This window comes from Chiloscyllium plagiosum, chromosome 5, assembly GCF_004010195.1.
Source record: "Chiloscyllium plagiosum isolate BGI_BamShark_2017 chromosome 5, ASM401019v2, whole genome shotgun sequence".
Classification (NCBI taxonomy): domain Eukaryota; kingdom Metazoa; phylum Chordata; class Chondrichthyes; order Orectolobiformes; family Hemiscylliidae; genus Chiloscyllium; species Chiloscyllium plagiosum.
Genome location: NC_057714.1, coordinates 80802529 through 80817519, shown reverse-complemented (window position 1 = coordinate 80817519; position 14991 = coordinate 80802529). Strand labels below are relative to the sequence as shown.

Genomic DNA, 14991 nt, shown 5'->3' with positions numbered 1-14991 from the left:
GTCACGCCATCTCACACTCTCACTCACGCAGCCTCTCTCACAAACTCACACTCTCCACTGACCCACACTCCCCCTCTCCACTCACCCTCTCTCCACTCACCCACAGTCTCGCTCTCCACTCACCCACACTCCCACTCTCCACTCACCCACACGCGCTCTCCACTCACCCACACTCCCACTCTCCACTCACCCACACCCCCCAATGCACGCGCACACAAGTCTGTGGGGTGAATTTGCATTTGCAGATACTTTCTATTTTTACTCAAAAAGCACACAACCTACAAGCAGTCAATCCATCTAACATTTATAAATTCCTACTTTGGAAATAGAACTAGTCTGACTCAAGATTGGGATAGAGACAGACTCTAACCTCACACCTTTAATACGTTGTCTGAGCTGAGATGTCACTTTAATGATAAAACCTTAAGTTATCTCAAGAATGTGACTTAAAAGAAGTTCTGGTATTTAATATCCTATTGAACCGGAACTTGCAACCCATTCTAAAAGATGAAAGGCTTAACAACAATACAGGCTTATTCAGTATATCATTCTAATTGCATGACACTGATCTTTTGCTATAAATTCAGTGTCTTATGATCCTGCCCCACTAGTTACCTAATGAAGGAACAAAGCTCTGAAAGCTAGTACTTCCAAATAAACCTGTTGGATTATAAACTGGTGTTGTGTGACTTTTAATTTTATTGTTTTAAACATCTTTATAATCTCGTGCCTATACTGAATGGACTGTAAGCCAAGACTTATGCAGCCTGTCCTCCATATTTTAAGCTTTGGCATATATCTCGAGTCCACGCTGCTTTCACTCCTGTTCTACAAGACCATACACCTACTCCCCCAACTCCAATACCAGCCAGGTGTGACAGGCCACCTTGGCACTCAGTTGGGAACCTTCCTGCCTTGCGTCAGAACATTCTGAATACTAGTCATATGCTGGAGACTTGAGCACAACATGACACTTCAACTAAGTACTGCAGACCTTTAGATGAGACTTCAAGCAGAAGCATCCTCTACTTTTAGGGAGAAGTAAAACGTACCATGGCACAAATTGTAACTTGTTAATTTAATCTTTTTTTCTAATCAACTTGTTTAGAGATGTTATGACACACCTCTGGAGCAGGTCAGACTTGAACCTGGGCTTCTCGGCCCAGGGATAAGGAAACTTCTACCATGCCACAACGGTCCCTTCTCCACACAAATTTTTTAAAATTTTATCTATTTTTTTCTGATCAACCTGTTGAGAGAAGTAACTACACCCCTCCTGAAGCAGGTGAGTCGAACCCAGGACTCCTTGTCCAGGGATAGGCATGCTACCAGAGACCACCCCTTCCACAATTTAAAAGTTGAGGAGGCAAATTCTTCCAGGTGTCCTGGCAAATCCTTATTGCTCAATTAAGTTTTTGTTTAAAAAGTATTTAGTCCTTATCACGTTGCTGTTTGATTAGATTTTTTTTTAGATTAGATTAGATTTGTGGAGCTTACTCTGTGGAGATTTGTTGCCATGTTGCTCATACTAAAACAATGGCAAGTCTTCAAAGTACTTAGTTGGCAGTAAAACATATGGGAGCCTTAACATTATGAAACGCACTATATAATGTAAGTTTCTTTTTTTTCTCTTTCCTGATCTCATGCTTGTTATTAATGTTAATAGCTCCCTCTCCCCAGCTGCTGACTGCCTTCCTTACATGTCTGCCTTCATCCCAGGCAGTTCTTTTAATTGCTTTGGATCAAGAACAGTATTTACTACCCATCCCTAATTGCTCTTTTGGAGGTGGGAACAATGTGTAGGTTTGTGTAGGTTTACCCAGAATGCTGTTAAGAAATGCAAGGATTTGGACTAGTGTCAACAAAGTGATTTGATTCCAAGTCAGGATGGTGTGGGATGTGGAGTTGAAATTGTAGGTGGCTCTGTTCTAATATACCAGCTGCCTTCTAAGCCATAGAGGTTTGAATGATGGCATCTTGCTTAGTTTCTTTCACATCTGTTCAGTCATTTTAACAGTTCACTACAATTATCTCCCTTTCTTCTCCTCCTCCATCAACATTTCTCAATTATTTGGATGAAAGGATCAGAGTTATGGTTGTTAAATTTGCTGTTGACATAAATATAGGTGGGAAAGTAAGAGAGAAATACTGTGAATGCTAGGAATCTGAAATAAAAACAGGAAATGCTTGAGAAGCTCACCAGGTCCTGTGGCATCTGTGGAGAGAGATGCAGGGTTAATGTTCAGAGTCTGAAATGTCATTTTGAAGAAATGTAAGTTATGAAGAAAACATGAGGCTACAAAAGGATATAAATGAAGGAGTGAACAAGTCAGGCTAGTGTGGGAAAATCTGTCCATTTTGACAGTAAAACAAAAATTATTTAAATTGAGTCATCTCCAGTACAGAGAGATCTGGGTTTCTTAGTGAATGAATCACAAAATGTTGATATACAGGTATGGCAACAAATAAGAAATAAATTTATCATTTATTATGAGGGGAATTGAATACGAAATAGCAAGTTCACGTTTTAGCTGTACAAGATATTGCTTTTTAATTTATTCATGGAATGTGGGCATCATTGGCTGGGCCAATATTTGTTTCCAAGCCGAGTGTCCGTAAGACATAGGAGTGGAAGCAAGGCCACTTGGCTCATCGAGTCCACTCCGCCATTTAATCATGGCTGATGGATGTTTCAATTCCACTTACCCGCACTCTCCCCGTAGCCCTTAATTCCTTGCGCGATCAAGAATTTATCAATCTCTGCCTTGAAGACACCCAGCGTCCCGACCTCCACTGCGCTCCGTGGCAATGATTCCACAGGCCCATCACACTCTGGCTGTAGAAATGTCTCCTCGTTTCCGTTCAAAATTGACCCCCTTTAATGGGGTCTTGGTCTCCCCACCTCACGGAAACAACTTCCCAGCGTCCACCCTTTCTAAGCCATGCATTATCTTGTAAGTTTCTATCAGATTTCCCCTCAACCTTCTAAACTCTAATGAATACAATCTCGGGGTCCTCAGTTGATCGTCATATGTCAGGCCTACCATTCCCGGGATCATCCGTGTGAATCTCTGCTGGACACGCTCCAGTGCCAGTATGTCCTTCCTGAGGTGTGGGGCCCAACATTGGACACAGTATTCTAAATGGGGCCTAACTAGAGCTTTACAAAGTCTCAGAAGCACATCGCTGCTTTTATATTTCAACCCTCCACCTTGTGGTCCTCCTCACAAGCTCCATTTGTCTCCATATCCACTTTGAGGTTGAACCTCTGACCCATTACCAAGACCAGCAATTTCCACTTCTGTAATAATGCTTGTAAATGTCTCTGCTTCAGTTCATCGACTGCTGAAGCCCTCATTTAATCTTTGCTGCTTCCAGTGTCAACTATTCCAGTATTTTCCTGACTGACCTCTTACCTCGCTCTCTGAACCGTCCATAAGTTGCTACCTTTACTATAACTAACTGCTCATCTACCATTCTGTATGCGGATCTGTGGTGTCTCCCAGAGCAATAATACCTCAGTATTAAAATTCTCAGCATTGTGTTCATAGTCCTCCATGACTTCGATCTTGCCCCAACCTCCATCTATCTTTTTCTGACCTGTCAGAATTTTGTTTGGTAATGTGCCTGTGAAACACCTTGTGACATTGAGATTTTTAACATAAAAACAACACCAGGTCATGGTCCAGCAGGTTTATTTGGAGGCATTGGTTTTTGAAGATGATTCTGCTCCATAACCACCTGATGAAGAAGCAGTGCTTCGGAAACTAGTGCCTCGAAATAAACCTGTAGGACTATAACCTGGTGTTGTGAGATTTTTAACTTTGTCTACCCCAGTCCAATACCGGCACCTATGCTATATTCCTCAAGTACATCTTTCGCAGATGACCAGAATGTAGTACTCCAAATAGGATCTGACCAAGACAACATGAAATGAAGCATCATACAGCTTGAGATGAAAGACCTTTATTCCATTAGCCTTTTTGGTTATAGTGTCAAGGTGGCTGCCGCATGAAACTCTTTCAATTAAACTGCTCTCTTGGAAGTTGAATTCCTAATTGAGAGAACATACTGCAGCCAATTTTTACTTTTTACATTACTTTGTGATTGGACTACTTGTCTGTATGTTAAGCTCAAGAAGCAATCTCTATCTCTGTTCATCATTCCTCTCACGATCAATTTACTTAATACTTGTTTGAAATTTATCCATGTTGTTTTGCACAGATGTTACCCGAATCCAAGTGTACATTCCAGGTTTCACTTGTATTTTCATGATCCCTTATTCGTTCAAAAATTAAACCACCCACAACACAAGACATCCCCCAGGTCAAAATGGCACACTTGGACTGATTACACCTGTTTGTGGATTTAATCACATTTCACCCAAAATTTAGGGTATATAGGAACCTATAGTCTGATTTGTATGATTTCCATTATTTAGCACCTATTTCTAATTAATCAGTGTAGAGATGTTGGTACATGTGTCTGCAGCAAGTGGGATTTGAAGCTGGGCCTCTTATACCAGAAGTAGGTACACTCTCATCAATGGTCATGTTACTTTACCATTAATGGTCTGCTGGTGTGGTGAGCAGCTGTCAATTGAAGTCAAGATTAGAATTGTGCTGAAAGAGCACAGCAGGTCAGGCAGCATCCGAGGAGCATAAAAATCGATGTTTTGGGCCGTAGCCCCCCTCCAGGAATGAGGCTGGGAGCCTCGGGGGGTGGAGAGATAAATGCAAGAGGGGTGGGGCTGGAGAGTGCTTTCGAGAACATCTCTGGGACACCCACACCAATTGACCCCACCACCCCGTTGCTGAACATTTCAACTCCCCCTCCCACTCTGCCGAGGACATGCAGGACCTTGGCCTCCTCCATCGCCACTCCCTCACCACCGCCTGGAGGAAGAACACCTTATCTTCTGCCTTGGGACCCTTCACCCCATGGCATCAATGTAGACCTCACCAGTTTCCTCATTTCCCCTCCTCCTACCTTACCCCAGTTCCAACTGCCAGTTCAGCACCGCCTTCATGACCTGTCCCACCTGTCTATTTTTCTTCCCACTTATCTTCCCATCCTCCTCTGACCTATCACCTTTACCCCCACCTCCATCCACCTATTGCACTCCCCAGCCCCACTCCCCTCCCATTTATCTCTCTACCCCTGAGTTTCCCAGCCTCATTCCTGATGAAGGGCTCCAGTCCGAAACGTTGATCTTCCTGTTCCTCGGATGCTGCCTGACCTGCTGTGCTTTTCCAGCAACACACACTCAGTCCTCATCTTTACACTCCATTCCCTTTGAAATAAAGGCACGCATTTGATTTGCCTTCCCTATTAAACAGATGAATTTACATACTAGCATTTCTGTGATTTATACACTGACATCTAAATCCCTCTGTGCTGCAGCTATGTGCAGTCTTTCTTCATTTAAATAGTTCTTCCTTGGCAAAGTGCATAACTTTACGTTTTCTGATATAATGTTTCATCTGCCAAGTTTCTGTCAACCCATTTAACTTATCCTTATCCCTCTGCAGATTGTGTCATCCTCATTACTTGACATACTAGCTATTTTTGTCATCTGAAATATTGGCATTAGAGCATTCACTTCATCCATCCATAAATAATTGTAGCCCCAGTACTGACCTCTGTGGCACTTCTTTATCTCAACTTTGTCTTCCATAAGTTGGCCAGTCCTCTATCTATGCTAATATACAATCCCAACACTGCAGCCTCTTATTAAGTAGTTAACTTATTTGTGGTACCTGATCAGAATCTTTTGGATATCCAAATACAATTGCATCTACTGGTTCTCTTTCATCCACCCTGCATTTTATCTCCTAAAGAATTATATAAATGTCTTCGGTATGATTTCCCCTTCATAAAGTCATGCTGATTCTGCTTAATTATATTATGTGTTTCTAAATGCTCTGCTATTGCGTCCTTTTTAATGGGATTAACAGTTTCCAAATGATAAATACGATTCCTGTTAACTGGACTTCCACCCTTTTTTTTGTTTTGATACCTTTTTCGGTAAGGTATTACATTATCTACATTATAATTTGCATCATTGTGTACATCCTAAACCCAAGTATAAATAGTGTGGTCTGTAAGGGCCTATGCAGTCACGTAGGAGCCTCTAGATCATGTGCAAAATTTGAACGAGTTTGAACAATGCAGAAACTTGGATTGCAAACGCAAATCAAGTTGAGATGTTGCTTTTGCAAAACTACCTTTTGGCACCAGGTTACAAATTATTAAAGGGCTATCCAAGCGAATGGAGAAATATCAAGCTTCTGAATTTGAAACATTTGCAGTGTCATCTGTTTGTAACATGAGTCTGTAAAATTTCCACAATTTTAAGTTATCTTCAAAGGTTTAAGTAAAAATTGTTTTGCCTTAATCAGTTCATTGCTGTTCAATTGTAACTTTATTTGGAAAGGTATATTCCAGAGAGTGTAAGAATTAAATATTGGATTGTCAGGGATGACATGGTGTAACTGTATCTTCTGCATCTATTTATAGTTGATCCCTGGAGCCAAATTTGGTCCAAAGAACTGTCCTGTTTATACTGTGATCATTTCTGTAAACCAAGAAACACCGGAAAAGTGCTCTTGCTTCTTTCCTTCCTCTCTCCTCACCCTTTCATCCTTCCTGTCTCCAAACTCCAACGTAACTGACTCTTCAGTTGCTGCTTCTGTCACTGGTGTATTCAAATTAAAAGAATTACACAGCACCTAAAAAAAATAGTAGAAATTGGGGTTGGCTTCCATTGCATTCTTGCCTATCTTTTTAAGATCTGAACAATACTGTGAAATGACGTCAGAGAATTCTAAATTGTGTTTTTTTATTCAATATGGGTATTAGGACAATATTTATAATCATGGTTGTAATATGTTTGTAAAGTGCCATTGTTTAGTGTGCCTAACAGGGGAGAAAGGTTGTTTAATAAATTTCAATTTTTGTCTTTCTTGACCACCCCCCTCCCCCTCACACCCAAAAAAAAACTGGCCTTTCCATTTAACAGGGTTCTTGGGGATCCGGGAAGGATCAGTACAGCAGGGATTTGCTTGTGTCATCCATCTTTGCTGCAGCCAGCCGTAAAAGAAAGAAAAAGGATATAAAGCCACAACAAAGCAGTTCAGATGATGAATTGGAAAATGTATTTTCCAGGAAAGAAGTGTCAAACCATTCCAAAACCGCTGCAACTAAGAAACCAGGGAGTAAAGGAGAATCTGAAAATGAAATTGACTTTGCTGAACAGAAGGGAAAACAAAGTGACTGGTATGTTGAGCAGCAAGAGAAAGACAGTAAAGATGAAAAGAATCGGACCTTTTCTATGGCCTTGATTGAAAAGTATGGAATGAGAGAAGAAGTCACAGTAGATGAAACAAGCCCCAGAAAGCAAGACTTCCCAGCATACTGCCAAAAATGCACAGATTTGCCTAATGTTAGTTGTCTCAGTTCACAATTAATTTCAAGCACAATGCCTATTTCTACTGCTGAGGTTTCTGCCAGTAATATGAACTCTCGCATTGATATGACTTTCTCAGCTTCCACAATCAGCAATTCACCTCTGGTCTCTCTGCAGCAAGCTTACTTAAGTAAGTCAAAGAAGTCAGAAGTCAAAAACATTGATGCAGCATCTGCGGATGTAAGTTCCATCACATCAGACTATTCCACAACTTCTTCTGTAATGTACCTTCCAGGTATAGACTCCCACATACTGAATGCAGAAGTCCAGTCAGTGATAGAAAGCAAAGGTGATGAGGCTGACGATGAAAGAAGTGAACTTGTTAGTGAAGGACACCATGTAGAAACAGATAGTGATAGTGACTTTTCTGTTTTTGCTGCAAGTTGTGCACCTGAAAACGTTCTACATGTAATGAAACATAATACAGCAATGAATATCAGGAGAAACTCTGAAGGAAGTGATAAGACTGGAACAGAAGAAAGTTCAACAACAGGGCTAGATGCTAGGACAACATTCAGTTCACATAAGCTAATTGAGTGTGATACACTATCAAAGAAAAGGTCTCTTCGATTGAAGGGTGATAGTGAGGTAACAAGTGATACAAAGGAGCAGAAAGAGTCAACTAGACCATACAAAATGTTTGATGTGATGAAGAAAGGGAAATCTACAAGCAGTCTGGCTTCATTCATAAAAAATGAACATGATAAGGTCGAGCCTGCTTGGAAGTTGAAAATCACAGAGCGTTTAAAACTACGGCTAAAGACTTCTGCAGATGACATGTTTGGGGTTGGCCTACAAAAGTCAAGCTCTTCAGAGACCAGTAAAAGAAAAAACATTAGACGAAGACACACTATGGGAGGAAATAGGGATTTTTCAGAGCTCAGTGTTCTAAATGCGTGGAAAGCACAAGAACAGTATTCTCAAAGTAGTGCAGGGAGTGGGGGAGATGAGTCGCACTTATCAGCAGTGGACCGTCTGAAACCAAAATGCCAATCCCAGGATCTCTCAATTACAGAGTGGCTCGCACGTGAGCGCTTACGAACTAGCACGTCAGATTTGCACACAGAAAAGGCCTCTGAGCCAAGAACTGTGGACATTAATTTAGACAAAGGAACAAACTCAAAGTTGCATGCATCATCCAAAGAAGATGCAGGCAGCTGTAGTAGTTTGCCCCAACTCAGCCAGCCTTCTCCTTCGGCATCATCGAGCCCACTACCTTCAATAGGCCAAGTGAACGGTGAAAGCCTCCAAAGCAAGGGAAAAAGCAATTTTAGTACAACTGTTGATGCTCATCCCCATAAAATATCCAGTAATCAAGTAGTCAAGTCTCGCTTCTATCAGTACTTGTAGGTCTGCAATTATTTATGTCTAGTGCTGCGAAAAATTGTACAGCAAATTGCTCATCAAACAGTATACTGATTTTTTTTTTATGACTCCTGTACATATTTCTCTACTTGAATTCTGAAATGGTGGATACTCTGCCTATAATACAGGCTGGTTTCTGTGCTGGATGCTGTGGAAGCTCTTTACAGCAGATACTGATGGCTAGAAAAATGATAAACTTTTGTATAAAATGAATTTATGAATTCAGTACAAAAGAGCATCAAGTGCTGAAACCTTGCAGTGTAAAATTCCATAAACTACTCAGCATGATCAGTAATTCCTACATTCATCTTACGTGCTCTACAATTGGATACTGCTGCATATATTTTACATCGGCTTATAAAGGCGAGCAATTCAAACATTTATTGGAACTTAATTGTTTGAACTTCAGTTGCTTAAGAAAGTGCCTCATCTCACAAAAGAAAATTGGTTTAGATAGGGTGCCATATTGTCTTTTAGTTCAAAAATACTAGAAATCTACTGTGAACAAATGAAGTTTTATCTATAAACAAGACAAAAAAAATTAAGATAATTTTCCAGATTTTATTAACCGAACAAATAGAGCTTCCACATGATAGGCATTCCAGTTGAATCTTAACATTTTTTTTAAAATCAGACTTTTAATACAGTCTTTGTATTGGACTTGAATTTTTAAAGTTTCTGTAAAGATACTTAAATGTGTATATAATTTCATGTGTAGCTTTTTCAAATTTGAGATTTGAGAAAAGCTTTGTAACATAGGCATGTAGATAGCGGTCTCTGGAGAAACTGCTCCCTTGCTCATTTTTCATCATCTCCAAAGAGAGTCTTAACTGTGCATGAGAACTGTTTTCTCAGATTCAACATTGTATTTAGCCTGTGTACAGATAGAGACAAATGGTTTGTAAATGTCCCTGGAAGCACTGGAAATAAATTTTTTGTTTCTGTGGATTTGGTTTTATTGGATTCAGAAGCACTTTCTTGTTTAATTTCTTATTGTTTGTCTTAATAGAACTTACTGGTCATTCCTGTTTTCTTCTTCTGATATAGGTTTCTGAAATGGGTAATCATGTGGTAAAGTGTGAAACAATTTACTTTTGTAGGTAAAGGAATATAAAATATAGGGTACAATTCTAAAGTGGATGCAAGAACTGAGGGTGGTATACGTGCCTATTTCATTGAAATGACTAGAGGTTGAGAAAGTGTTTAACAAAGTATATGGTATCTTGGGCTTTGTCAGTTGGGGTATCGAGTACAAAAAGGTGAGGAAGTTGTGATCTGAAGAATTTTGTACAGTTCAGGGCACCATACTTCAGAAAGGATGTGAAAGTATGAAAGCGTGCAGAAATTAATCTCAAATTGCTCCAGCGGTGAGGAACTACTATTTAACAATAGATAGAAGTTGAGGTTGTTCCTCTTGAAGAGAAGTTTGTGTGTGTATTTGGTAGAGGTATTCAAAATTGTGAGAACAGAGCAGGATAGAGAGGAATCATTGCCATTGGTTGTTGAATTGACGACCAGAGGATACGATTTAAGGTGATTTTCAAGAAGGAATGGCAACATGGGAGGAAGACTTTTAAGGCAATGAGTGGTTAGGATCTGGAATGCACTGCCTGATAGTGTGGTGCAGCCATATTTAACTGTATTTTGAAGGAGAATTGGACCATTAACTGAAGAGGAAATTGTGCATTTCTCCCAAAATTGTGCATTCCTCATTCTTTTCAGGCAACAGTTTCACGAACATGCATGTCTGCATAATACACCAAGGGTAAATCACAAAATGTAATGTCATTGAGCACACTGCATCATAATGATTACTGACCGTGTAATAATACATAAGATCACCAATAACTTTCAGGAACATAAGGTGCCTCACGTGAGCAATATTGCACATAATAATGCTAATTTTGTCTACTAATCTTAGGAAAAATGAAGAACGTAAAATTAAAACAGGTGGTTCTGTAACACAGTAGTTTAATTATTCTCTTGTAGTCACGAAACTCCAGATAAGCTATTATTTAATAGTTAGTTTATTCAACCTAAAATTTCCCATGCGGATTTTGGAAAGAAATTTGGCGTTTCCGGGTGTTATTCTCCCATCCCAAATAATTTTAACTGGTCCTGCCTGTTGCATGTGAATGGTTATCATTAGACTTGTATCGTCAGCCTGATCACAATGGGTATTTTCTAATGGAACATTTTCCTGAACAGTAAACATGTTGGGATCTTTTATTACTATAATATTTAAATGAATGACCTGTCTGTACTTTTGAACATAAGCATTTCTATCCTTAAAGTTGTCTGCCCATATCCTTTCAACACACATTAAAGCCTACTTCTTTGATCGTACATTAGTCACTTGTCCCAATATCACAGTACCAAAATTTCAGATTATTCCATTATAATGATCCTGTACAGCATTTTGGGACTTTTCACCATGTTCAAAAGTTGTACAAATGTAAGTTATTATTGAATGTTTTTTTTGCAGTTGAGTTTACAACATGGGAGGCAGTTAAGATGCTCTGGTGTGGGACAAAATTTGAATAATTTTTCAACAGCGAGCTGCAGGAGGAGGCCTAACAGGCAATTGTGCCTCTGATGCAAATGATACTACAGGCCCAAAAACAGCAGTTTCTATAGAGATTTTAACATAGTAAAACATTCTAAGGTGCTTCACAAGCATTGTCAAAATAAAATTTAACAGTAAGCCAAGTGAAATATTGGCGAAGCTGGCTAAAAGCCGAGTGAAAGTTGGGTTTTAAAAAGTGACTGACTTAAACCAGAGTAGGGATGTGGAAAAGGTTTAGTTTTGCAATTCCAGAGTTTCGGGTTGAGGCAGCTGAAGGCATAGTTTGTAATTCCTAACATGGGTGATATTCAGGAGGCTAGAGGATGACAGATATCTCAGGGTTGTGGGGCTGGAGGAGATTGGAGATTAATATAGAACATAGAAGAATACAGCGCAGTACAGGCCCTTCGGCCCTCGATGTTGCGCCGATCCAAGCCCACCTAACCTACACTAGCCCACTATCCTCCATATGCCTATCCAATGTCCGCTTAAATGCCCATAATGAGGGAGAGTCCACCACTGCTACTGTCAGGGCATTCCATGAACTCACGACACGCTGAGTAAAGAACCTACCCCTAACATCTGTCCTATACCTACCCCCCCCTTAATTTAAAGCTATGGCCCCTTGTAATAGCTGACTCCATACCTGGAAAAAGATTCTCACTGTCGGCCCTATCTAAACCCCTAATCATCTTATACACCTCTATGAAGTCACCCCTAAACCTTCTTTTCTCCAATGAAAACAACCCCAAGTGCCTCAGCCTTTCCTCATACGATCTTTCTACCATACCAGGCAACATCCTGGTAAACCTCCTCTGCACCCGTTCCAGTTCCTCCACATCCTTCCTATAGTATGGCGACCAAAACTGCACACAATTAAGGAGGTGACAAGGCCATTAAAGAATTTTAAAATAATCAATATTTAAAATTGTTGCTTAATTTTGAACCAATGTAAATGACACTTTTCCACTATCTGATTGGAAACTAATTTCCTTTCTCAATTCTATGATAGTTGTTATTGTCAAAAATCATCTTTTTAAGGCATTATCTTCCTCTTAAATCTTGCAAAATAGACAAAGCAACTTTGTCCTATGAATTTCAATTCCTTGGAGCTTTTATTTTTCTCTCATTCTAAAGTCCCTGGTTTTGAGTTGTAACCCTGTAGCCCTGTCCCTTTTATCTTATTTCTGTGACCAGGCTGAACTATGGAGTCTCTCAAATTTTAAATACTTTGATTTTGGCTTTTGGTTCTCTTGGATGTTCCTGGCCTCTTAGATCCTTCATTCTATCATTCAAGATTCAGCTGCCCATTACCTCAGCAGTAGTCTTCAAATCTAAATTTGTCCATATTTTAAATCCTATCCCTTGTGAACCCATTTCCTGACCAAACTGTTCCACCCTTCCTAAACTGTTGTTTCACGGCTTTTCTGCTCTGCATTATATTGTCATTAACATAGCGTTCAAGACACTATTTGAAATTGTTTTTAAGTAATTGTATTCACCTCACCCACCCCTCCTCACAGAACTCCTGTTGTCCATTCTCTGCTACAGCTGTGGCCAAATGCTCAGCTGCCATACACTGCCCAAATATGAAGATTGACTAAAATATTTAGTGTGGGCATCCATTTAAAAATGATCAATAATTGCTTGTGATGCTCACATCTCCTGAAAGAAAACTTTAAAAGTGGCACTTGTGGTGTAGGCCTATAATACTGAAGTAACCGTAGTAAGTTAGGGAAGGAGCTCCACAGCTACTAATACACCCTAACTTTAGCCTGTTATTCACAAAGGAGCTATTTCATAATGACAAAAATTTAATCAATACCCTGTGGGGTTAATAGTCTAGTCCCTCCTGTATTTTGAAAAGTCCAAAATTGTTCTCTATCAGCTGATCTCAGCGCACAGGGCTGTCTCCAGGGTTTCTGGAGAGCTAATCGATAGTATGCACTTGTTGTCATTAGCACAGTGGAAGGGTTTTATAGTTTGCAGCAGCAGTAGATAAGATGGAACAGCCTCAAGTTGAGCAGCTGTGAGATGCTGATGAAGGGGCTAGGTCTGGTGAGAAGTAAAAAAAAAACACTTCAACCAACAGTCCCATTCCTTACACATTCCGTGTCCTTGAATCCATTTGCTAGTTTTCAAAAATAAGTTGGTTTCAGTTTTTGGCACAGTGATGTTGGAAACAGACCCAATGGCTATAGAAGCAATGGGCTGAAAGCATAAATAAAATATTGAAAAGTGAGGTCTAGCAAAGTAAAACAGTGGCCACGAAGGGAACCAAGATGGTGGTGATCTGAGTAGATCTGTCTTGCTGAGCTCTACACCCAAACCAGTAGTAGTGATATTTAACGCGCTTTCCCCACTCCCCCACCCCATACACACACACTTTTCTTTGGAGAAAATTGATATAAAACCATTGTGACACCGTTTAAATCCATTTGCAGTGGAGCCTTGATTGAGCAAGGTGGGCGGGGGAGGTTCAGGTGGCTGGAAACATGTGGTAATCCACCAGTGCGGGTTGTTCAAGTGTCTCTAGATTATCCGGCAATTCACATCATGGTGCCAGTTAGCCGATAGCTGATTGAGTGCCAGTTATCGAATATCTCCTGGTTATCTGGCAGTGCACGTCATAATGCCATTTAACTGATAACTGAATGCTGGCTTGCCTGGTGTTGTTTTGGCAGGTTCTGGATCAGTGGTGCTGGAAGAGCACAGCAATTCAGGCAGCATCCAACGAGCAGCGAAATCAACGTTTCGGGCAAAAGCCCTTCATCGCTGCTTGTTGGATGCTGCCTGAATTGCTGTGCTCTTCCAGCACCACTGATCCAGAATCTGGTTTCCAGCATCTGCAGTTATTGTTTTTACCTCGTTATTTTGGCAGGGCCTTGGGACTTTGTTCAGATGGTCCAGGATTCGGATGGTTGATGTTCATATAGTAGAGGTTCTACTGTAAATCCTTTTTGAGTGAGTGGGGATGACAAAAGGAAAGCATCCGACAGCAGTTTTAAAAGGGAGAAGAACAGACAAAGGAAGCACATGGTGAGGACAGTGCAGGAGAGAGAGAGAGAGAGAACCTGCACAGTTGGTGCCTTAGATGTTTGAATTCATGTATCGCTGGACATCGGAGTGCACCTGGGAAAATTAACAAACAGTGAAATTCACAACTGATTTTGGAGGAACTGTTGGGCAAAGTTCACAGCATGGAATTGTGCAATTCTGGTCTCCTTCCTATCAGAAAGATGTTGTGAAACTTGAAAGGGTTCAGCAAAAATTTACAAGGATGTTGCCAGGGTTGGGGGGCTTGAGCTATAGGGAGCGGCTGAACAGGCTGGGCTGTTTTCCCTGGATCATCGGAGGCTGAGGGGTGACCTTATAGAGGTTTACAAAATCATGAGGGGCATGGATAGGGTAAATAAAGTATTTTCCCTGGGGTTGGGGAGTCCAGAACTAGAGGGCATAGGTTTAGGGTGAGAGGGGTAAGATATAAGAGACCTACAGGGCAACTTTTTCACACAGAGGGTGGTACGTGTATGGAATGAGCTGCCAGAGGAAGTGGTGGAGGCTGGTACAATTGCAACATTTAAAAGGCATT

The 14991-nt window shown here is 40.5% G+C and overlaps 1 protein-coding gene across 4 annotated transcripts in view; it reads left to right on the top strand.

Annotated features, from left to right (window-relative positions):
• LOC122550041 (rho GTPase-activating protein 21-like) overlaps positions 1 to 9781 on the top strand; it is a 253474-nt gene extending 243693 nt beyond the window's left edge. For all 4 annotated transcript variants that reach the window (XM_043690469.1, XM_043690471.1, XM_043690472.1 and 1 more), the window contains one exon: positions 7022 to 9781. In XM_043690469.1, the coding sequence (XP_043546404.1) occupies positions 7022 to 8818 (1797 nt within the window). In that variant the 3' untranslated portion in view covers positions 8819 to 9781. The remainder of the gene's footprint in view (positions 1 to 7021) is intronic.
• The last annotated feature ends 5210 nt before the right edge of the window (positions 9782 to 14991 follow it).